The 22,838-nt window shown below is 41.2% G+C and overlaps 1 protein-coding gene and 1 long non-coding RNA gene across 3 annotated transcripts in view; one reads left to right on the top strand and one right to left on the bottom strand.

Annotated features, from left to right (window-relative positions):
* The window catches only part of LOC115199764 (ras GTPase-activating protein 1), a 71,655-nt gene extending 57,500 nt beyond the window's left edge, over positions 1 to 14,155 (bottom strand). The window contains exon 1 of one of the 2 annotated variants that reach the window (XM_029762175.1): positions 12,951 to 14,155. In XM_029762175.1, the coding sequence (XP_029618035.1) occupies positions 12,951 to 13,480 (530 nt within the window). In that variant the 5' untranslated portion in view covers positions 13,481 to 14,155. The remainder of the gene's footprint in view (positions 1 to 12,950) is intronic. The other variant, XM_029762174.1, reaches the window with a different exon arrangement.
* Positions 14,156 to 19,888: 5,733 nt separating this feature from the next.
* Positions 19,889 to 22,151, top strand: LOC115199763 (uncharacterized). The gene is made up of 2 exons (XR_003879410.1): positions 19,889 to 20,328; positions 20,736 to 22,151. It is a non-coding gene; the product is annotated as an uncharacterized LOC115199763 (long non-coding RNA).
* The last annotated feature ends 687 nt before the right edge of the window (positions 22,152 to 22,838 follow it).

Below are 22,838 nucleotides of genomic sequence, written 5' to 3'. Positions count from 1 at the left end.
GAAAAACTAAAACAGAATATGTTTATCAGATGATGCATCATCCATTGGACGGCACCACTGCCTCAGACAGTCACCTCTCCACAGTGGATTAGTGGCATATGCGGATAAGACCCGCGTCTTAACTGGGTAATAATTTCGTCGCAAGGGCGGAATCCTCTCAACTACACTGTCCTCGAGGCGTCCATTACGCTGCCAGGGATGTTAGGATGTCCACCCCTGAGAGAGACATTGTAAGGAGTCGCCTATGGACTTGGTGTGTGGATGGATGGTGTGTCACCACTCAGGCCCTGGTCGACAGTGTGTGCACTAGAGGTCGACCGATTAATCGGAATGGGCGATTAATTAGGGCCGATTTCAAGTTTTCATAACAAACAGTAAATCGGTATTTTTGACCACCAAATTTTTTTTGTGTATATATATATTTTTTTTTTACACCTTTATTTAACTAGGCAAGTCAGATTAAGAACACATTCTTATTTTCAATGATGGCCTAGGAACGGGGGTTAACTGCCTTGTTCAGGGGGGATTCAGGGATTCGTTTTTGCAACCTTCCGGTAACTAGTCCAACGCTCTAACCACCTTCCTTACATTGCACTCCACGAGGAGCCTGCATGGCAGGCTGACTACCTGTTACGCGAGGGCAGCAAGAAGCCAAGGTAAGTTGCTAGCTAGCATTATGAAAAACAATCAATCTTCACATAATCACTAGTTATCTACACATGGTTGATGATATCTAACGTGTCCTGTGTTGCATATAATCGATGCGGTGCCTGTTAATTTCTCATCGAATCACAGCCTACTTCGACAAACGGGTGATGATTTAACAAGCGCATTTGCGAAAAAAGCACTGTCGTTGCACCAATGTACCTAACCATAAACATCAATGCCTTTCTTTAAAATCAATACACAAGTATATATTTTTAAACCTGCATATTTAGTTAATATTGCCTGCTAACATGAATTTCTGTTACTTCTCTTGCGTTCCGTGCAAGCAGTCAGGGTATATACAGCAGTTTGGGCCGCCTGGCTCATTGCGAACTGTGTGAAGTCCATTTATTCCTAACAAAGGCCGTAATTAATTTGTCATAATTATGTACAGTTCTGGCAAATAATATTGAAGGTTGTGCAATGTAACAGGAATATTTAGACTTATTGATACCACCCGTTAGATAAAATACGGAACGGTTTCGTATTTCACTGAAAGAATAAACGTTTTGTTTTCGAAATTATATTTTCCGGATTTGACCATATTAATGACCTAAGGCTCGCATTTGGGTGTGTTATTGTTATAATTAAGTCTATGATTTGATAGAGCAGTCTGAGCGGTGGTAGGCAGCAGCAGGCTCGTAAGCAGTCATTCAAACATCACTTTCATGCGATTGCCAGCAGCTCTTCGCTGTGCTTCAAGCATTGAGCTGTTTATGACTTCAAGCCTATCAACTCCCAAGATTAGGCTGGTGTAACCGATGTGAAATGGCTAGCTAGTTAGCGGGGTGCGCGCTAATAGAGGTTCAATCGGTGAAGTTACTCGCTCTGAGACCTTGAAGTAGTTGTTCCCCTTGCTCTGCAAGGGCCGCTGCTTTTGTGGAGCGATGGGTAACGATGCTTCGAGGGTGGCTGTTGTCGACGTGTTCTTGGTTCGAGCCCAGGTAGGAGCGAGGAGTGGGACGGAAGCTATACTGTTACACTGGCAATACTAAAGTGCCTATAAGAACATCCAATAGTCAAAGGTATATGAAATACAAATGGTATAGAGAGAAATAGTCCTATAATAACAACAACCTAAAACTTCTTACCTGGGAATATTGAAGACTCATGTTAAAAGGAACCACCAGCTTTCATATGTTCTCATGTTCTGAGCAAGGAACTTAAACGTTAGCTTTTTACATGGCACATATTGCACTTTTACTTTCTTCTCCAACACTTTGTTTTTGCATTATTTAAACCAAATTGAACATGTTTCATTATTTATTTGAGGCTAAATTGATAGTATTATATTAAGTTAAAATAACTGTTCATTCAGTATTGTTGTAATTGTCATTATTACAAACAAATAAGTAATTAAAACATGTTTTTTTTTGGGCCGATTAATCGGCATCGGCTTTTTTTGGTCCTCCAATAATCGGCATCGGCTTTGAAAAACCATAATCGGTCGACCTCTAGTGTGCACTTCAATCAGCGTAGGTCCCAAACAGTCAATCATATTTCTCAGGAAATTTGATGATATTTGGATGAAACCAGATCAAAAGTAGGACTTTCAAAGAATGAAAAAAAGAAGGTTGCTTCTACATTGATAAAGTTCGATCATAAAGTTACTGGTCCCCTCCCCCATGTGAAACACTGATTCAGCAGGCGGAATTATTAACCTGTTATGACTAGGGGGCAGTATTTTCACGGCCGGATAAAAAAAAACGTACCCGATTTAATCTGATTATTACTCCTGCCCAGAAACTAGAATATGCATATAATTATTAGCTTTGGATAGAAAACACTCCAAAGTTTCTAAAACTGTTTGGTGTCTGTGAGTATAACAGAACTCATTTGGCAGGTCGGAATATTATCGCTTTTTTACGAGAAAAATCGCATAAAAATTGATTTTAAACAGCGGTTGACATGCTTCGAAGTACGGTAATGGAATATTTAGATTTTTTTTGTCACGAAACGCGTCGGGCGCGTCACCCTTCGGATAGTGTCTTGAACGCACGAACAAAACAGAGGATATTTGAACATAACTATGGATTATTTTGAACCAAACCAACATTTGTTATTGAAGTAGAAGTCCTGGGAGTGCATTCTGACGAAGAACAGCAAAGGTAATCAAATTTTTCTAATAGTAAATCGGAGTTTGGTGAGGGCCAAACTTAGTGGGGTTCAAAATAGCTAACCCGTGATGGCTGGGCTATCTACTCAGAATATTGCAAAATGTGCTTTTGCCGAAAAGCTATTTTAAAATCGGACATAGCGATTGCATAAAGGAGTTCTGTATCTATAATTCTTAAAATAATTTTATAATAACGTTTATCGTGAGTAATTTAATAAATTCACCGGAAGTTTGCGGTGGGTATGCTAGTTCTGAACGTCACATGCTAATGTAAAAAGCTGTTTTTTGATATAAATATGAACTCGATTGAACAAAACATGCATGTATTGTATAACATAATGTCCTAGGAGTGTCATCTGATGAAGATCATCAAAGGTTAGTGCTGCATTTAGCTGTGGTTTGGGTTTATGTGACATTATATGCTAGCTTGAAAAATGGGTGTCTGATTATTTCTGGCTGGGTACTCTGCTGACATAATCTAATGTTTTGCTTTCGTTGTAAAGCCTTTTTGAAATCGGACAGTGTGGTTAGATTAACGAGAGTCTTGTCTTTACATGGTGTAAAATAGTCATATGTTTGAGAAATTGAAGTAATAGCATTTCTAAGGTATTTCAATAACGCGCCACGGGATTCCACTGGCTGTTGAGTAGGTGGGACGATTTCGTCCCACATACCCTAGAGAGGTTAACACCCTAATGGTGAAGTCATGTTCTGGTACCTAATTTAAATAAGTACCGCCTTGTAACCAACATCGCAAATGGAACGACTCATTTAAATTTTAGGTGGGAAAAAATACACTATACAGTGCATTCGGAAAGTATTCAGACTCCTTGACTTTTTTTTCACATTTTGTTATGTTACAGCCTTATTCTAAAATGTATTAAATAGTCCCCCCTACTCATAACACCCCATAATGACAAATAAATATAAAAAACTGGAGCACCGCAAAGCGGTAGGCCACACAAGCTCACAGAACGGGACAGTGCTGATGAAGGTTGCTCGTAAAAATTGTCTGTCCTCAGTTGCAACACTCACTACCGAGTCCCAAACTACCTCTGGAAGCAACATCAGCACAGGAACTGTTATTCGGGAGCTTAATGAAATGGGTTTCCATGGCTGAGCAGACGCACACAAGCCTAAGATCACCATGCAAAATGTCAAGCGTCGGCTGGAGTGGTGTAAACCTCACCTTAACTAGAGACTCTGGAGCAGTGGAAATGCATTCCGTGGAGTGATTGATCACTCTCCACCATGTGGTAGTCCGATGGACAAATATGGATGCCAGGAGAACGCTACCTGCCCAAAAGCATAGTACCAACTGTAAAGTTTGGTGGAGGAGGAATAATGGTCTGGGCTGTTTCTTGATTTGGGCTAGGCCCCTTAGTTCCAGTTAAGGGAAATCATAACGCTACAGCAAACAATGACATTCTAGACAATTCTGTGCTTCCAATTTTGTGGCAACGGTTTGGGGAATGCCCTTTCCTGTTTCAGCATGACAATGCCCCTCTGCATAAAGCGAGGTCCATACAGAAATGGTATGTTGAGATTGGTGTGGAAGAACTTCACTGGCCTGCACAGAGATCTGACCTCATCCCCATTGAACACCTTTAGGATGAATTGGAACGCTGACTGAGAGCCAGGCCTAATCGCCCAACAGCAGTACCCGACCTCACTTATGCTCGTGGCTGAATTTCCCAGAAGAGTGGAGGCTGTTATAGCAGCAAAGGGGGGAGAACAACTCCATATTAATGCCCATGATTTTGGAATGAGATGTGCGACGAGCAGGTGTATACATACATTTGGTCATGTAGCGTATAATGTTTTATCAGAATAACTGTTTGAGACTTTTAAAGGCATGAGCTAAAATGTGTTAGGCCTCAACTATAATGTGTCAACGATAAGTGATGATGGAAAATTGCTGATTGTAGCGCTATGCTACATTGACAACAATAAATATGAAATCAGCCAAGGAGGCCATAATGCTTAATACAAAATAGTTTCTCTGAGTCTTGATGTTGAATTGCAACGCACTTTGTTTTGTCTGACAAGACTGTGTACGTACGGTAGGGTAATTTGTAACAGCATGTCACACCAGGCACTAAGCCTGAACATGCTACCGTAATTTCCAGACTATAAGCCGCAACTTTTTTCCCACGTTTTGAACCTCGCGGCTTAAACAATGACGCGGCTAATATATGGATTTTTCCCGCTTTCAAATAAAAAAAACAACAACAAAAAAACATTGTGAAGTGCTCAGTTTTTTGGTGGCATGAAGCTTTCATTAGACCAATGAAATTGCCGAACGGGTTAAGGTCAAACGACTTTTTTGTTTACTGTTTAGATTAAATCGAGCGCTCTCAAACTTCCCATCATTCTGATTACGGTAGTCATTTTGTCACCCTCATCATGGCAAAGACAGAGAAATGCACATGATGCAGCTTTCAAGTTGAAGGCGATTGATCTGGCTGTTGGAAAAGGAAATAGAGCTGCTGCACGGGAGCTTGGTCTTAATGAGTCGATGATAAGACGTTGGAAACAGCAGCGTGAGGAATTGACTCAGTGCAAAAAGACAACTAAAGCTTTCAGAATCAAGAAAAGCAGATGGCCCGAACTAGAAAATGAGCTTGAAGACTGGGTCAACACACAGAGAGCAGACGGCCGAGGTGTTTCAACTGCGCAGATCCGACTGAAAGCCAAAACAATTGCCACCGCAATGAAGTTTAAGGATTTTAGAGGTGGACCATCGTGGTGTCTCAGATTTATGAGACGTAAAGGCCTGTCCATCAGGGTACAGACGAGTCTGTGTCAGCAGCTCCCTTCCGACTACGAGGAAAAAGTTTCAAACTTCCGCAAATTCACTGATGCAAAGATAGCGGAGCATTCCATTGGCCCGCACGACATCATAAATATGGATGAGGTTCCTCTGACGTTTGACCTGCCTCTCACTCGGACTGTCAACAGGAAAGGCGAATCATCCGTCACGCTGAAAATAACTGGGCATGAAAAAACACACTTCACCTGTGTTCTGAGCTGCACGGCATCGGGAGAAAAGCTTCCACCGATGGTGATTTTTAAACGCACGACGATGCCAAAAGAAAAATTCCCGAGAGGAATTGTTGTGAAAGTCAACAAGAAATGGATGACGGAAAGCCTAATGCATGAATGGCATACGGAGTGTTACGGCAAGCGACCGGGAGGATTCTTTCACAGGAACAAGGCATTGCTCGTTTTGGACAGCATGAGGGCCCACATAACAGAGTCGGTGAAAGAAGCCATCAAGAGGACAAACTCAATTCCGGCTGTGATTCCTGGGGGCACAACAAAGTATTTGCAGCCACTCGACATCAGTGCAAATCGTGCATTTAAGGTGACGCTCCGTGTTCAGTGGGAGGCTTGGATGACAAGTGGGGAGAAATCCTTCACTAAAACGGGCCGCATGCGAAGAGCAACTTATGGTCAAGTCTGCCAGTGGGTCCTGACAGCGTGGAGCATTGTCAAAATCCACTATCATCAACGGGTTTCGAAAGGCTGGACTGCTGCGTGTTGAAGAGGGCTCAGCGGGGGATTTGCCTCCGGATTAAAGTGACGAGAGCGACAATGAAAACGATCCAATATCGGATGAAGCAATTCTGAGGCTATTCAACTCCGACACCGAAGGAGATGACTTCAGTGGTTTCAGTGCACAGGAGGAAGATAGTGACCAATGACTTTCTTGGTAGGCTACTGTTTACTGCTAATTTTTTATTTTTTGTTACAAGCCGTGTTTCGTTAAAGCCTATATTTTTGTTACAAGCCGTGTTTCGTTAAAGCCTGTGTAAAGTTCATTTGTTTCAATGTACCAGTAGGCACCTGCGGCTTATTTATGTTCAAAATAAAATATATTTTTTAAATTCAGTGGAAATTCAGCTTATATTCAGGTCCGCTCAATGTCCAGAATTTACGGTAGTTTACAGTGGCCAGGTCACCACAACTCAACCCACAGACCAGGAGACCAGATAAAGAGGACTTGTGCTGCAGCAGATTCCAGTTGTGTGAAATGTCTCTATAGTTGATAAAAAAATACATAAAACAAAATAATTCTGACGTGTCTCATTGTGGGGAAAAAAACAAGGGTAAAAAAATGTGTCCCATTCATTACACATGTGACATCTGTGTCACTGCCTGGCGCCCCTACAGAAAGGGATATAAAGGAAATTGTGGTGAAACCACTGACGTGGGGCTAAACATTTATTTTCACTGCTTGTAAGCAGTGGATTTCCAGTTGGGCTGCTTCCAAAGCGTTGTTCATCACAAATGTAAAGACGAATGGGAGCTAAAAAGCTGGCCTTCCCCCTTCCTCTGCAATCTGACAGGGAGATATGTAGCTCCTAAAATAAGAGCTGATTCCACACTTCAGCCCCAGTCACTTCCATATCTCACATCGTGAGGCCAGAAATGATAAAGCTCAGCACTTCTCTAATGAGACTGTGACAAACGCGAGTTCCACAAGCACACACGCTACAAAGAAAATATACATAGGCCTATATGATTGTGTAGAGAAACCCAATAAGTTCCATCTCCCACAATGGATAGTCCTACTGCAGCACACTGACACAAAAGCCTACAGTAGGAGGGCATAGGCTAGCCAAATACCTCAACTCCATGATGATTTCTCCATGGAGTTGAAGCGCAGACTAGAGTTTTTGAAATTACCTCGGACTTAAACATTTACCATGTAGGCCTACCTATGTTTGTCCTCTGTTGTAGCGTGCTTTTTTGTTTGCTGAAATTGAACAAAACGTTAATCAAATACAACCGACTGTTTCCTTATTGCTGTTGCTCTAAGATAGAAACTCAGTGCAAATATGCCAATTCAGTTGCAAGAATAAAACAGTCAGTGGTTTTACTTGATTAACGTTTTATTTAAGAAATGTGGATTTCAGCAAACAAAGACACACAACAGAGAACAAACATAGGTACACAGTAAGGTTTAAATCATTTACATTTTAAGTATTGACTGCATATCAACTCAAAGGAGTCTGAGGTTTATATTTTTTTTAAAGGAACTTTTGCTCCATCATATTTTGTTTTCTTTACAAGATCAATTTATGTTAAAACTTCTTAGGGCTAGGGGGCAGTATTGATAATTTTGAAAAAAATATGTGCCCATTTTTAACTGCCTCCTACACCAACTCAGAAGCTAGAATATGCATATTATTGTTCAGGTTTGGATAGAAAACACTGAATTTTCTAAAACTGTTTGAATGGTGTCTGTAAGTATAACAGAACTCATATGGCAGTCAAAACCCTGAGACAAATTCTGACAGGAAGTGGATACCTGATGTGTTGAATTACCTTTAAGCCTATGCCATTGAAACACACAGGGGCTTATTAATCGTTGAGCACTTCCTATGGCTTCCACTAGATGTCACCAATCTTTACAAAGTGTTTTGAGTCTTATACTGTGAGATCTGACCGAACAAGAGCCATGGAACGGTGGTGGCCGATTAGACTCTGGCGCGCGAGTTCATGTTGGGTACTCTCGTTCCAATACGTTTTAAAAGAGAATGCAATCGTCCGCCTTGAATATTATTCATGTTCTGGTTAAAAAAGGCACTAATGATTTATGCTATACAACGTTTGACATGTTTGAACGAACGTAAATATTTTTTTCCCCCCTCGTTCATGAAGTGAAGTCCGGCAGGCATAGATCATGTGCTAACAACACGGAGCTTTTTGGACATAAATTATGAGCTTTTTCGAACAAAACTACATTCGTTATGGACCTGGGATCCCTGGAAGTGACATCTGATGAAGAGAATCAAAGGTAATGGATTATTTACATAGTATTTTCGATTTTAGATCTCTCCAACATGGCGGTTAGTCTGTATCGCAAAGCGTATTTTTCTGGGCGCAGTGCTCAGATTATTGCAAAGTGTGATTTCCCAGTAAGGTTATTTTTAAATCTGCCAATCCGGTTGCGTTCAAGAGATGTAAATCTATAATTCTTTGAATGACAATATAATATTTTACCAATGTTTTCGAATAGTAATTATTTAATTTGTTGTGCTGATTGACTGGCGGTTATTGGAGGGAAACGATTTCCTGAACATCAACGCCATAGTAAAACGCTGTTTTTGGATATAAATATGAACTTGATAGAACTAAAAATGCATGTATTGTCTAACATAATGTCCTAGGAGTGTCATCTGATGGAGATTGTCAAAGGTTAGTGCATCATTTTAGCTGGTTTTCTGCTTTTGGTGATGCCTGTCTTTGAATTGAGAAAACATTACACACAGCTATTGTCAATGTACTCTCCTAACATAATCTAACTTTATGCTTTCGCCGTAAAGCCTTTTTGAAATCGGACAACGTGGTTAGATTAAGGAGATGTTTATCTTTCAAAGGGTGTAAGATAGTTGTATGTTTGAGAAATTTGAATTATGACATTTAATTGTTTTCAAATTTGGCGCTCTTGATATTTCACCTGTTGTTGATAGGGTGTACCAGGGGTGGGACGCTTGCGTCCCACATAGCCCCTAGAGGTTAACAATGTTAAAGAGCATTAACCTGTTTGGGTTAGGGGGCAGTATTGAGAATTTTGGAAAAAATATGTGCCCATTTTTAACTGCCTCCTACACCAACTCAGAAGCTAGAATATGCATATTATTGTTCAGGTTTGGATAGAAAACACCCTAAAGTTTCTAAAACTGTTTGAATGGTGTCTGTGAGTATAACAGAACTCCTATGGCAGGCAAAAACCTGACAAGGTTTCATGCAGGAAGTACCCTGTCTGACAAGGAGTCGTGCGTCTTACATCTGTTTATTGAAAAGTAAGGATCTTAGCTGTAACGTGACAATTCCCAGGGCTCCGATAGGCTCTCAGAACCCGGGAAATACCTGAAGGTTGACGAGGCAGCCTCAGGCTGAAACACATTATTGCCTTTGGTAAGTGGCGGATCAGAGGACCTTTGAATGAGGCGCGTGCACGATTCGCCCCCGTGGAGAAATTTAATTCGGCTGTTTAGGCTCATTGCATATTCCCGGTCGGAATATTATCGCTTTTCTACGAGATAAATGGCATAAAAATTGGTTTTAAACAGCGGTTGACATGCTTCGAAGTACGGTAATGGAATATTTAGAATTTTTTTGTCACGCCAATGCGCCATGCGCGAGACCGTGATTTAGTATTCTGATAGTGTCTAGAACTCACGAACAAAACGTCGCTGTTTGGATATAACGATGGATTATTTGGGACCAAACCTACATTTGTTATTGAAGTAGAAGTCGTGGGACTGCATTCTGACGAAGAACAGGAAAGGTAAGAAAAATTTTCTTATAGGAAATATGATTTTGATGAAGGCTAATCTTGCCGGGTGTCTAAATAGCTAGCCCGTGATGCCGGGCTATGTACTTAGAGTATTGCAAAATGTGCTTCATCCGAAAAGCTATTTTAAAATCGGACATATCGAGTGCATAGAGGAGTAATGTATCTATAATTCTTAAAATAATTGTTATGCTTTTTGTGAACGTTTATCGTGAGTAATTTTGCAAACTGTTAGTAAATTCCCCGGAAGTTTGCAGGGGTTATGCTTTTTCTGAACGTCACATGCTAATGTAAAAAGCTGTTTTTTGATATAAATATGAACTTGATTGAACAGACATGCATGTATTGTATAACACAATGTCCTAGGTGTGTCATCTGATGAAGATCATAAAAGGTTAGTGCTGCATTTAGCTGTGGTTTGGGTTTATGTGACATGATATGCTAGCTTGAAAAATGGGTGTCTGATTATTTCTGGCTGGGCACTCTGCTGACATAATCTAATGTTTTGCTTTCGTTGTAAAGCCTTTTTGAAATCGGACAGTGTGGTTAGATTAACGAGATTCTTGTCTTTAAATAGCTGTAAAATAGTCATATGTTTGAGAAATTGAAGTAATAGTATTTCAAACGATTCAAAAATCGCGCCACTGGATTTCAGTGGCTGTTACGTAGGTGGGACGTGTTCGTCCCACATGCGCCAGAGAGGTTAAATAATACTAATATGTGAAAATAATTATTTGTGAAGAAATTGTTCATATAAAGTTGGTAGCAACATGTGAAAATCATTGTGGAAATCTGTTGCAGCTCAACTACAAAATGCAATGCTCTCTCTGGGCTGGATGGCTAGCTAGCAACCAAACGTAGATACACACAATAATACCAATATACCAATATAAGTCAATATCAGCATGTGAAGTAGCTAGCTAGTGAGCTGTAAAATCACCTAAACAAACTGGACTATCCATTTAGGAGTCTATCTCACAGAGTTCAACTGCAGTTCGCCTCTGCCCAGAGCAAGTGCAGAATACGCAGCTAATGCAACAATGGCCCTTTCCCAGGTTTCCCACAGGGTGCTGTGCGATATGGTACTTGAAGGAAAAAACGTTTAGATTGAGCACATCTAAGCGAAATATATACTTTGTCAAGATGATATAGCCCGATGGATGTTTTTAGACAAGTATGCCCATACCATCTATTGGATGATTTGGCGATCTGTAGTGCAGGTATTTGTTTTAAAAGCGTTATGAAATGTGATAGTGTGTTATCCCCCATCTCCAGTGACGAGAACCATATAGCTATGACACGTTCCAACACAATTTCCTGATTTCACAAATGGACCACTTAGAAGTGAAATCATAGGGATTGAACCTAGGCATAAAAAAATGTAATGACTTTTATTTCTGGCTGTGGATTGTCCCTTTAACTCAGTGGAACTTGATGTGCAACAGATTAATTAATGTAGAAATTAACTAATCAAATTTCCTTCTGTCAAAAACGTATATTGTTTTTTGGGGGGGCTCATCAGAGCTCAATAGAGTATGCTTTGCAACCATACATTTGTACATTGACGTGTCATTTAGCAGTCACTAAAGTTGTTTTCAATAAAAACATGCATTCAAGTAAGTTAAATAAACAACCACATGTAAAAAGTTGCAAGTTTATGTAACCGTCACTGTCACTGTAGTTAAACTGGTCTGTTGGTTTGTTCCCTGTACTACACTGTTTACTGCTGGCTTAGGAGTTGGCAGAGAAGCTCATAGAAGAGAAAGAAGCAGGTGGGTGCACAAAGCTCCCTTCACTATACCAGTGTTATTTGGAAATAAAACTTTAGAATGTAAAGTGCATTTTTCATTTAGTAGTTAGGAAAAACAACTCAAAGTGCTACAACTGACAACATTCATTTTGGAGGTACTGGTTCTAATTGAGTTGAAACATGATTACCTGAATACATTTTATCAATCGGACAATCATTTCAAATTATTATTTCTCAATTGTTTGTGTTTCAATAACAGAATTTTAAAAAGTAGATCTGTATTAATTATTTTTTTACATTAAATGATCTGTTTCCATTAGGTGTAAACTACTATCCTAAAATGTAACTGTCGATCCAAATATAATTTGTTGTGTAGTATGAGCCCAACTCTATGGATAAAATCATTGTGGAGTTCTTGGCTAGGAATGGGCTAACCTTATTCAGGAGGGACATGTGAGATTAATTATTTCATGAGAACACCAATTAGAAAACCAGTCAAAAAAAAAAATTGATGAGCACATGATTCTGTGGATTAAAAGAAGATCCTAATTGGTGCTCAGAATGATGAAGCAAACATATTTTTGACAGGTGCTAGATAGGTTTCACATCTGCTACACCTTCCACAGGCTGGCCAAATAACTTTAGTGTGGCCTTGAAAGAAATGCATTACAATTATTTCGGGAATAATATTGCATTCATAATTGTAAGCAAGTGAACTGGCTGAGTTGGGAAAATAAGCCAACCAGTATGCAAATATTTCTCTACATTGAGAGATTAATGGTAATTGTTCTGATGGTATATATACATTATTCATTACTTCGCTAGATTTGTGATTAACAACAACCTAGGTTACTTGGAACACCCTGACCCTAACATCTACCTCCTTAATTTGACTTGCTGCCATTAGCGACATCAGCTGCAACAAGTATAATAGAAACTTGAGCACTGGTGATGGCCGCAGCAGGAAGGAAATATACCCGGGTAGTTTTAACATACTATTTTGGTTTTCTAACTAGGGGTCGATGAACTATACACAGAACAATTTGAGTGTATATAAAACAAATCCTTACTGGTTCGTGGGCGGCGCTGAGAGGGGGAAGACCACCTCCTCTTCCTCGTATTCAGGTCCATCCTGCATGTCGCTTTCATCCACGGTTCCGAGTCCCCCGTAGCCTGGGGGTGGTGGGGGAGGTGGTGGCAGAGGGGGGAAGACACTTGACCCGTCGGGACCCACCGAGGTGGGTGACATCCGGATGCCGGGTCCCTCCGAGGTGGGGGAGTAGCACATACTGCCAATGGTCCCTGAACTTGTTCCTAGAATAATTGCATGTCCGCCACTCCCTGTAGCGGACAAGGCAGGTCCGGCAATATCTCCTCCAGATACGGGGTAAATCATACTTATATCAGAGGGGGAGTCTGGGGAGGTGTTCAACGGGTGGCGGAGGTTTGTTGCAGCTCCCTGGCCCAAATCAGTGACCCGCACTCTGGTCGGGTTGGGATAAAACGGAAAATGGGCCGTCTCTGGGCCTCCGCCGCCCGCCACCCCTTTCCCTGCCGAGACAGAGCCCGTATCCTCGCCACTGACCTCCGCAGCCATCATTTTCGGAAAATACGTAGAGGGGAATAAGTCGAGAAGGGAACCTGCCCTTCCCCTCTAGTCTTGCAGCACCCCCTCACTGTTTGGGTTGGTAAAAACAACACCAAAAGTTTATTGGAAAACAACACGTTTACGGTAGCCAGCTAGCGTTAGCTAATAACGCAAACTCGTTAGCTAAACTCGAGCCAAAGCTAGTTAGCTACAGTAGCTAGCTATGAAGACACGAGTTTCCATGAGTTTAAAGTTCTGCTAGAACTGCAGTTTTGAAAATAACGTTTAAATACCTGAAGGGAGAGGCAGATAACGTATTTAATTCCTTTTTTGCTAGTCCTGCCTGCTCCCTCGGCAGCCACCAGTCTACTTGTCGATACGTATTGTTTTATTGTCACTGCCTGTGTGTGAAATCCTTTATTGTGCTGTTGTTATTTTGCTCCTACGGAGTTCCCAAATGTCTTAGGTTGCCACCACAAACGGCCCCCTCTGTCGCCTGAACCTCTGGTGGACTTAGTTTAGCCGATGTAGCCCACCAACCGAGGAAATTACAGCACTTCGTTCTTGCATAAATTCGCGTTTCTTTCTCGATTACGGGGCTGGAGGCTTGCTGCTGCCGCCGCTATTCGCTCCCTCCCTCTCCTCACTCTGCTCGCTAACGCGCAGGCCCAGCCAAGAGAGTACGGAGTAAATGCACGGCGCGAGCTGCATCCATTTATATCTGCTATCGGTGGTGAGGAAGTGAAAAGCAGTCTCAACACCGGATTAGACTACAAACACTCCATTAAAAGGAGGGAATTATCATACCATTCATATGATGAATGTGGCACGCCACATGTATGATACGCGTTACCTTTGAATAGCAATTCAGAACCACACATCGTACTGTCTGATACGGGACCCTTTCAATGGTGATTATAACTGAGACCGCGTGCGCATGTTCACCATAGAAGCCAAAACATTTCCCGGGAATTTGTTGTGTCAACTCCCTGGGTTTTCATATTTAGATTTAGCATAATTCTTATAAAAGCATGCTTGAATTATAAATTGGGGAGCTGTTTAGACCCTGGTTTTAGTAGTCTCTGAGCTAGCTAAGTTAGCAAGTATTGACAAAAGAATGTTAGTTACAGCAGCTAGCTATAAAAAATAAAAAAAGATTAGCTAGCTAACGTATCCTCATCACGTTGTGTAGCTAACGTTACATGTAATTTCTCTGTTCCACTCTAGTCTGTTCCCACTCAATGATGACTTCTCCCATCACTCAGGTGTGTTCAACAATTCCCAGTTTCTACATACATCTTTGGATTTATAAATGAATTATATGTACCCATTGATTCTTGAAGAATATTACTTATAAATGCCTTATGAGCTTAGTTCAACTGTCATACCCCACCAGAACCCCAAATATAAGATTGTTTTACTCCAATGTTTGTAAACAAAATAAATGAAAACAAACACTGTATAGCCTCAAGCTATATCATGGATGGTCAGTCCTTGCTTCCATAGCTCTGTCTAAGAATTTGAGAGTGGTAACATTTCTCCAGCCCCTTCCAATAGTTTTTTTTTTTTTTTTTACCAAAACAGACATGGAAGAAACTTAATTCCAGCTGTAGTGCTTTTCATTTGCTTCATATTATAACCTGCTGTAGGCTATCTATGTGAGTGAAGTACAATGAAAAGACTGGTTCCAACTTCCCTGACCAAGGGCTGTTGGTCTTGCTGGCAAAGGCTTATCCCCTGTCATTTAGACCAAAAGGCCTGAAGGCTCTTATTCAAAGACTAGGAAACACTTACATACACCCATGTTACAATTTAATATTTCATATGTCTTTGTTGTTGTAGGAAGACACCTGATAATGGCTAACATCAGGGGCGTCCTTGTGTATTATCATGAACAGGGTATGAAAAGGAGGTCCTTAGCCCTGGTGACGGAGGCTGCTGCAGCTACAGCACTACCTGTGTCTTTAGTTAAGATATGAAATGGAGGGAAGGGGTGGGGCGGGAGAGGGAGGGAGATGGAATTAGAGACGTGACTATAGGTTTGGTGGATTTTGAGGGGTTAGTGGCAAGAGGGGATTGGGGGGACAAATTGATTTCGGGGAGAGTGGGGAAAGAAATAGGCTGTGTTCTGATACCCTGCAAGTTTTTCTTTCCTAACCCCCTGTATTATTAGAATATTGTGAAAAAAAGAACAATCCACTACCTGAAACACTGCAGATTAGGCAGGATCAGCCAACAGTGTAAAATCATGTTTAATTACGGTACTGTAAACAGCATTTTATCAACACAGAAGTTATGCTTGAATGTTTTTAGTTGAGTTACATCTAATGACAATGCTTTCCTTTGAAATGACAGAACTGTATTGGTAACTATGGGTGTTCACTTAACACCTCTTGCAACACCCGGCGCCGCAAAGCTGCTGGTTATAAGCGCGGTGTCTGTCTATAACTTGTTTTGCGCAGAGCTGCTGAAGGGGAAATGTATGTATTCTCAGATTAATGTTTATTCCAACATAAAAAAATCTAGTCCTACATTCTGATGTGAAATGTTGAGAATTGCTCTATCACTTTCACTTCTCCATTCCATAATGCGTCTTTCCACAGTAGTCCTATTTTAGTCCGAAAAATATGATATATTCCTCATTTCAAATAAGACTGTTTCCTGCTGGATGTTTTTAAAGGGGGTTTTAAGTAAGAGTTTTATTTAAACAATGATATTAATTCAGTTTAATTTGGTGGACGCCTTTCGGGACACTCAAAGACATCTTACATTAAAAGTAGGCATACATAAAATGAAATGCGGTACATAAAGTCATAAAATGAAGTGCTTCAATCAACAGTGCAATATAAAATAGAAACAATCTAAAATCAAAGGACCAGACAAAATAGGACAGATAAAAAGAGGAGGGAGGGGTTGGGGAAGAGGATACAAACCCGGTTAAGGGCAAGGGTTTGGTTTACTGTGGTAGGGTTCCCAGTTTAGGGTAAGGATTTGGTTTAAGGTGGTGGGTTACCCGGTTTAGGGCAAGGGTTTGGTTTAAGGGGGTAGGTTACCCGGTTTAGGGCAAGGGTTTGGTTTAATGTGATAGGCTACCCGGTTTAGTGTAAGGGTTTGGTTTACGGTGGTAGGGTACCCGGTTAAGGGTAAGGGTTTGGTTTAAGGTGGTAGAGTTTGGAATAGTAGCTAAAGGCCCAGGCACCCATGGTGGAATGGGGGGGAGACAAGGAGACCAGCAGAGGAGGAGCGGATGGAGCGGGAGGGGGCATAGACTGGGAGAAGATCAGAGAGGTAGGTTGTGGAGGGCTTTGTAGGTGAGGAGGAGGATTTTAAAGTTAATACAGCATACCACAGGGAGCCAGGATTGGTTTGATGTGTTCAGTTGATCTGTGAATTCTGTCAGCAGTTCAGAACCAGTTGGAGTCTATTGATGAGTTTGGTGGGGATCTGGTGTGGAGAGTGTTACTGTAGTCTAGTCGGGAAGTAACGAAGGCATGGATGAGGGTTTCGGTGCTGTAGTGGCGGAGGTGGAGGAATGCTGTCCGGGTGCTGGTTTTTATGTGGAAAGAGGGAACTATCCAGGGAGACACCGAGGCTTTTGACTTGTGTTTAGAAAGGGACCAGGAAACCGTCTTTGGTGATGCTTTGAAAGAGTGGATTTGGCGCTGATGAGCATGACCTCTGTCTTGTTGCTGTTGAGTTTGAAAAGGTTCATGCTCATCCAGCTCTGGATGTTGTGAAGGCAGGGGAGTGGTGGGTTTGGTGGAGAGGTAGAGCTGGGTGTCATCAGCATAGCAGTGGAAGTGAACTTTGATGTTGCATGATCTTGCCCAGGGGTAGGAGGAATATGGATTCTTCTGACAATAAGTATTCATGGTTGATAAAGGTTTTTGCACATTAATGAGTGATTTACAGGAATGAGGTCCATGGTTTGAATCACAAGTGAAATGTATTCAGAAATATATTACTTAAAACTATGTGGCTCACTACAAATCACTTGTCAATCCATAATAATTCAGCCGTTGTGAGATGGGATGCCTACAGTAAGTGGTAATGACAGTGTGTCTATTCACGCTACATAAAGCTTCCCTCAAACCTATATAACTAGTACACAGTAATAAATGCAGTATCAACATTGATCTGAAACATGTTGGCTAGAGTTGTGCTGTTATCTAACAACCAATACTGCTTGACTGTAATTACATAGCAGTTACATAGCAGTAAGTACAAAGTGATGCCATGTTTCTTAATTTGTTTCCAAGTGGACAGTAAGAAAGCTTTTTTATCCAGCCCGGCACTCACACCTGAATTGACTGGCCAACGAATCACAAAGCCCTTGATACAGACGAATGCAATTAGATAGATTTCAAATAAACAGCAGATTTATTTTATGAAGCACCAATATCTTTCAGCACCAATATTAGAGAGTCACATCTCTATAATCACCATTGGAGCGCTCCGCAATAATATCACACAATCTTCTTACAATGATCATATCACTAATATGTACTTATTAGCTTTCACTTTATATTAGAAACAGCAATACATACAAAGTGCATAGGTTTAGAGAGGCGTGCCCAGGGTGAAGCAGAGTTGATCCTAGCTGGAGGTCATACTTTTGCCCTACGTACAATTCAACTACCAGGCTGCCATTACTGGAAATTTGGTATAAGTCACCTTCACTTCTCTTGTCCTCTGAAGGTACTCCAACCTTTATAATTAATGGGAATCTTCTGGCCACTGGGAAACACTGGAAATGTATAGGGAAAACCCCACCCACCAATAACGAGACGCACGTAGGTGCAATCACAATTAGGTGACGCATGTCACACCAATGAAACATTCGACTTGGGTATTCCGTGATGTTTAATTAGAGAACAATTTAAAAGTGAATTGTTTTATTACACTTGTTCTCTTCATTCCATAAAGCAATTTGTTTTCTAACATATTTAGAAAGAGGTTAAGCTACACATGCCTAAGTTGCATGACTAAGTCGCTTAAAGGTGTCTGCTTAATGGCGTATATTATTAGATAATATTATGTGTGGACTATAATAGCTTTATAATATTGATACATCATGGGTCATGTGTGTTATTGTGTGTTTATAACCTACTGTATCTGGCATGTTAATCAGTTGAATATCTGATTAAATAATGAAAGACCATGGTGTACTCGCCTTAGCTCTGTCACGGTAGAACTGTATCCCGTTGCGCTGGAGCAAGAGCGCCCATTGTCTTGTACCACCGCATCGACACAATAAACCGGAGATTTGTGACAGTTTTTGTACGTTTTTGTGTGCTATTTTGAGGGGCTGCACTGCCAAATGCAACGTCTCCTATGGTGCGGAGCCTGGTGCAAGGAATTATGAGGAGGCCATTGTTAGAGGAGTGCAGTGTGCAGGTCGGAATGTAGGGGTGCAGAAGGTCAGTAACGTATGAAGGCGCCAGTCCATTGGGTGTTTTGTAGGTGAGCATTAGCAGTTTGAAGGTGATCCTGTATTGGTCAAGTAAGCCAATAGCTCACAAGACTTTCACCACGAGAATATCTTCTGTTATAGTTATAGACATCAGTATGCAATATTGTCATCTCAGGTGACCCGACAACCCTCAGTGGCAGGTGGGGGAGTTTACGTGAGATGGAGAGGAGGACATTCCAGAAGATGGCTGAGGAGCTCAGGGAGTCAAGGGATAAAGGACAGATAACTGAAGACATTAGGGCAAGAAGAGTTGATGAACACGGTGCACAACTGAGCAAGAGGACAAGTACATTGGTGTCAAGTTTGAGAAACAGACGACTCACAAGTCCTCAACTGGCCTTCTAGGCAGAGTTGCAAAGAAAAAGCCATATCTCAGACTGGCCAATAAAAATAAAAGATTAAGATGGGCAAAAGAACACAGACACTGGACATAGGAACTCTGCCTAGAAGGCCAGCATCCCGGAGTTGCCTCTTCACTGTTGACGTTGAGACTAGTGTTTTGTGGGTACTATTTAATGAAGCTGCCAGTTGAGGACTTGTGACGCATCTGTTTCTCAAACTAGACACTCTAATGTACTTGTCCTCTTGCTCAGTTGTGCACCGGGGCCTCCCACACCTCATTCTATTCTGGTTAGAGCCAGTTTGCGCTGTTCCGTGAAGGGAGTAGTACACAGCGTCTTCAGTTTCTTGGTAATTTCGCACAAGGAATAGCTTTCATTTCTCAGAACAAGAATAGACTGACGAGTTTCAGAAGAAAGTTCTTTGTTTCTGGCCATTTTGAGCCTGTAATCAAACCCACAAATACAGAAGCTCCAGATACTCAACTAGCCTAAAGAAAGCTAGTTTTATTGCTTCTTTAATCAGAACAACAGTTTTCAGCTGTGCTAACATAATTGCAAAAGGGTTTTCTAAGGATCAATTAGCCTTTTAAAATTATAAATTTGCATTTGCTAACACAACATGCCATTTGGAATACAAGAGTGATGGTTGTTGATAATGTGCCTCTGTACGCCTGTGTGTAGATACTCCATTACAAATCAGTCGTTTCCAGCTACAATAGTAATTTACAACATTAACAATGTATTTCTGATCAATTTGATGTTATTTTAATCTACAAAAAATTTGCTTTTCTTTCAAAAACAAGGACATTTCTATGTGACCCCAAACTTTTGAACGGTAGTGTATGTTATCCACGCCAAGCTCTCTGTGTCTTCCCTGATAGATGAATGTGGTAAAAAAGGTTGGTTCCCCTATTGCTCTTTTGAGGAGAGGACCATCGTAATTCGATGTCTGGGGCATGAGTTAACCATCAAGCGACCGTCATCTTTTGGAAAGAAATAGCTGGAAGACATACTGGCAAAGGCAGGGGACTTCACATTTGAAATTAGTAGGTGTAAATTAATTATTTTTGTCTCATTATATCATGTTTTTGTTAAATTTTCCAATTCAATTATTACTTGACATAACTGAATAGATATTGTAGGACAGCCTCTGAAATTATTCTTAAATAACAACTGTATGCAAGAGGTTTTATTGTGTGAAAATTAAGGGAAGCGCTGCACCATAATATATTTTTGTAGATAAAGTTGATCTTTTGGTTAAGGGGTTAATGTCTCTCCCTCTCTGATCATGTGTAGAATAATGCCTTATTAATGGCAGTTCATGTTCTGTAGCTTATGGTTTTGCCTTGTTATCCAATATTTGCCTTTGATATGAATCTTTCAGATCTTTCATGATAGTCTATTAGTGTAACTTAACAATAGTCCTTTTGCACATTGCTCCGGTCACCCCCAGACGTGGCGAGGGTCGGCCGGGCCCCAGTGCAGCTCCAGTCCCCCCAAGAAACAGCGAGGTCCAGTCTAGCCCCAGTGGAACTCCACTCCCATCCAGACATGGCGAGGGCCAGTCGGGCTCCAGTGGACCTCCAGTGCCACTCAGGCGTGGTGAGGAACAGTCTGGCCTCAGCGGACCTCCGGAGTCCCCCAGACCCCTTGTTGCATCCTCATCCGATCAGCTGTGGGTCTACATTCTTCCATTTTCAAAAGTCTGTCCAAAATATGCTTCTGCAACCACATTCATTGCAACTAGCGAAGACCCTGAAGCAACAACAAAAATTGGGTTGTTGACACCAAAATGTTCAGTTGAGACCGATCATATTTCAGCTACATTACTGTCGGGGAGGTGTTGTGGCGGCTGAGCTACAAAGTAGTAGCCTCTACCTGTTTGTGAATGCAGGGGAAAGGCTATGGGTCATATAACTGCTATGATGTATAATTAGCAATTTTACATTCTTTGTTTCAGACCTTTGTGGTTTCTTCTGGGTATCTTGCCTTGGAGACTTTTCTGGTGGGTCCACTTCTCTTCACTCCACTGAAAACCAAAATGCTATATATTTCCTCATCATCCCTGCTGGTTCAGCTAGTAGTCCACTACACCTGTCACTCGTATAAAAAACCCTGAACCCATTACAGATGTTTGTATTCAAGACCAAACCTTGACTGAAGTAGCCCACAGCGTCCGAATCTCCAAATGGAACGCAATTTGCACATGAAGTCCATCTGCGTGTAAAGAATTTCCTAATGTCGAGCTGATCACATTCCTAGCTGTATTTTGTCTAACCTAGGAATTGATATATTCCTTTTTAGCTATGTTGTCCTTTACGACATCTTTCAGAAGTTTATATTTCTTTATTGGCCCTTCTTTTACCAAGCAAGTTGACTGAGAACCCAAAATGTATTACAGCAACAAACTTGGGACCATTTGCATGCATGGGAAGGTGAGGGGTACAATGGGCCAAAATGAAGTGTCCAAAAATCAAGATGCGTTTTTTGTGGGGTAGGGTCTACCTGTCTTGCCTGTACCCCCCCGGGCCCCCAGGTCCCGCAGGTGCTGTGTCAGTGGGACCCATAACTGACACTCTTGCCCATGCCATGCTGGTGTCAGATGTGAGTGGTAAAAATGTGGTTGTTTGCTTTGTTTCATAAGGGTGCGGATTGAGTAACAAAAATATGTTGAAATTAAGTGTCCAGTATATTGAAATTAAATATTTCCATCTCATGAGGATAAGTTGTGAGACAAAAAGATGAATGAAAATAAAATAAATAGTTTTGTTTGTGTTATGCGCATGATAGTATTTAACTGCATGGCAGTACATTTTAGTCAATTTCATAACTCTACATTAAATATGCAGTTGGTTTTAATGAGTCCTAATACATAAGTTTGTGTTACAGATTATTTCACTTCTAATTCACTGTATCACAATTCCAGTGGGTCAGAAGTTTACACTATGTTGACTGCCTTTAAACAGCTTGGAAAATTACAGAAATGATGTCATGGCTTTAGAAGCTTCTGATAGGCTAATTGACATAATTTGAGTCAATTGGAGGTGTACCTGTGGATGTATTTCAAGGCCTACCTTCAAACTCAGTGCCTCTTTGCTTGACATCATGGGAAAATCAAAAGATATCAGCCAAGACCTCCTTAGCCGTGGTATATTGGTCATATACCACACCCCTCAGGCCTTATTGCTTAATTATGTTCCGGGCCCCCTGACCATACACTCAAGAAAAAAATTGTCCAGCGGCTGAATCTAGTTGATGATCCCTGATGTAGGATGTTAACTTATGGGCTGTAGATGATGATCTACAATATCTCACATCCCACCAGATAAAGCAGGGTGTGGTGGAGTGTGCTTCAGGGTTCCAATGCATGCTTGTAGGTAAGTAAGAAGAAGCCTTGCAGGAGCCTTGGCTTGTGCGAGCCAGAACTGCTCATAGGAGCAGCAGGAAAAATGCCTCTCACAAAGTAGTTTCCGGCCCTAGAATGGAAACATCATTCACAAGTGTGTGTGAATTATTTTGCTGTATAAAGACATTTCTGCCCATTGCAACACTACAA

Source organism: Salmo trutta, chromosome 9 (genome assembly GCF_901001165.1).
Source record: "Salmo trutta chromosome 9, fSalTru1.1, whole genome shotgun sequence".
Taxonomy (NCBI): Eukaryota; Metazoa; Chordata; class Actinopteri; order Salmoniformes; family Salmonidae; genus Salmo; species Salmo trutta.
Note: the sequence above shows the minus strand (reverse complement) of the source record. Positions and strands in the feature narration are given on the sequence as shown.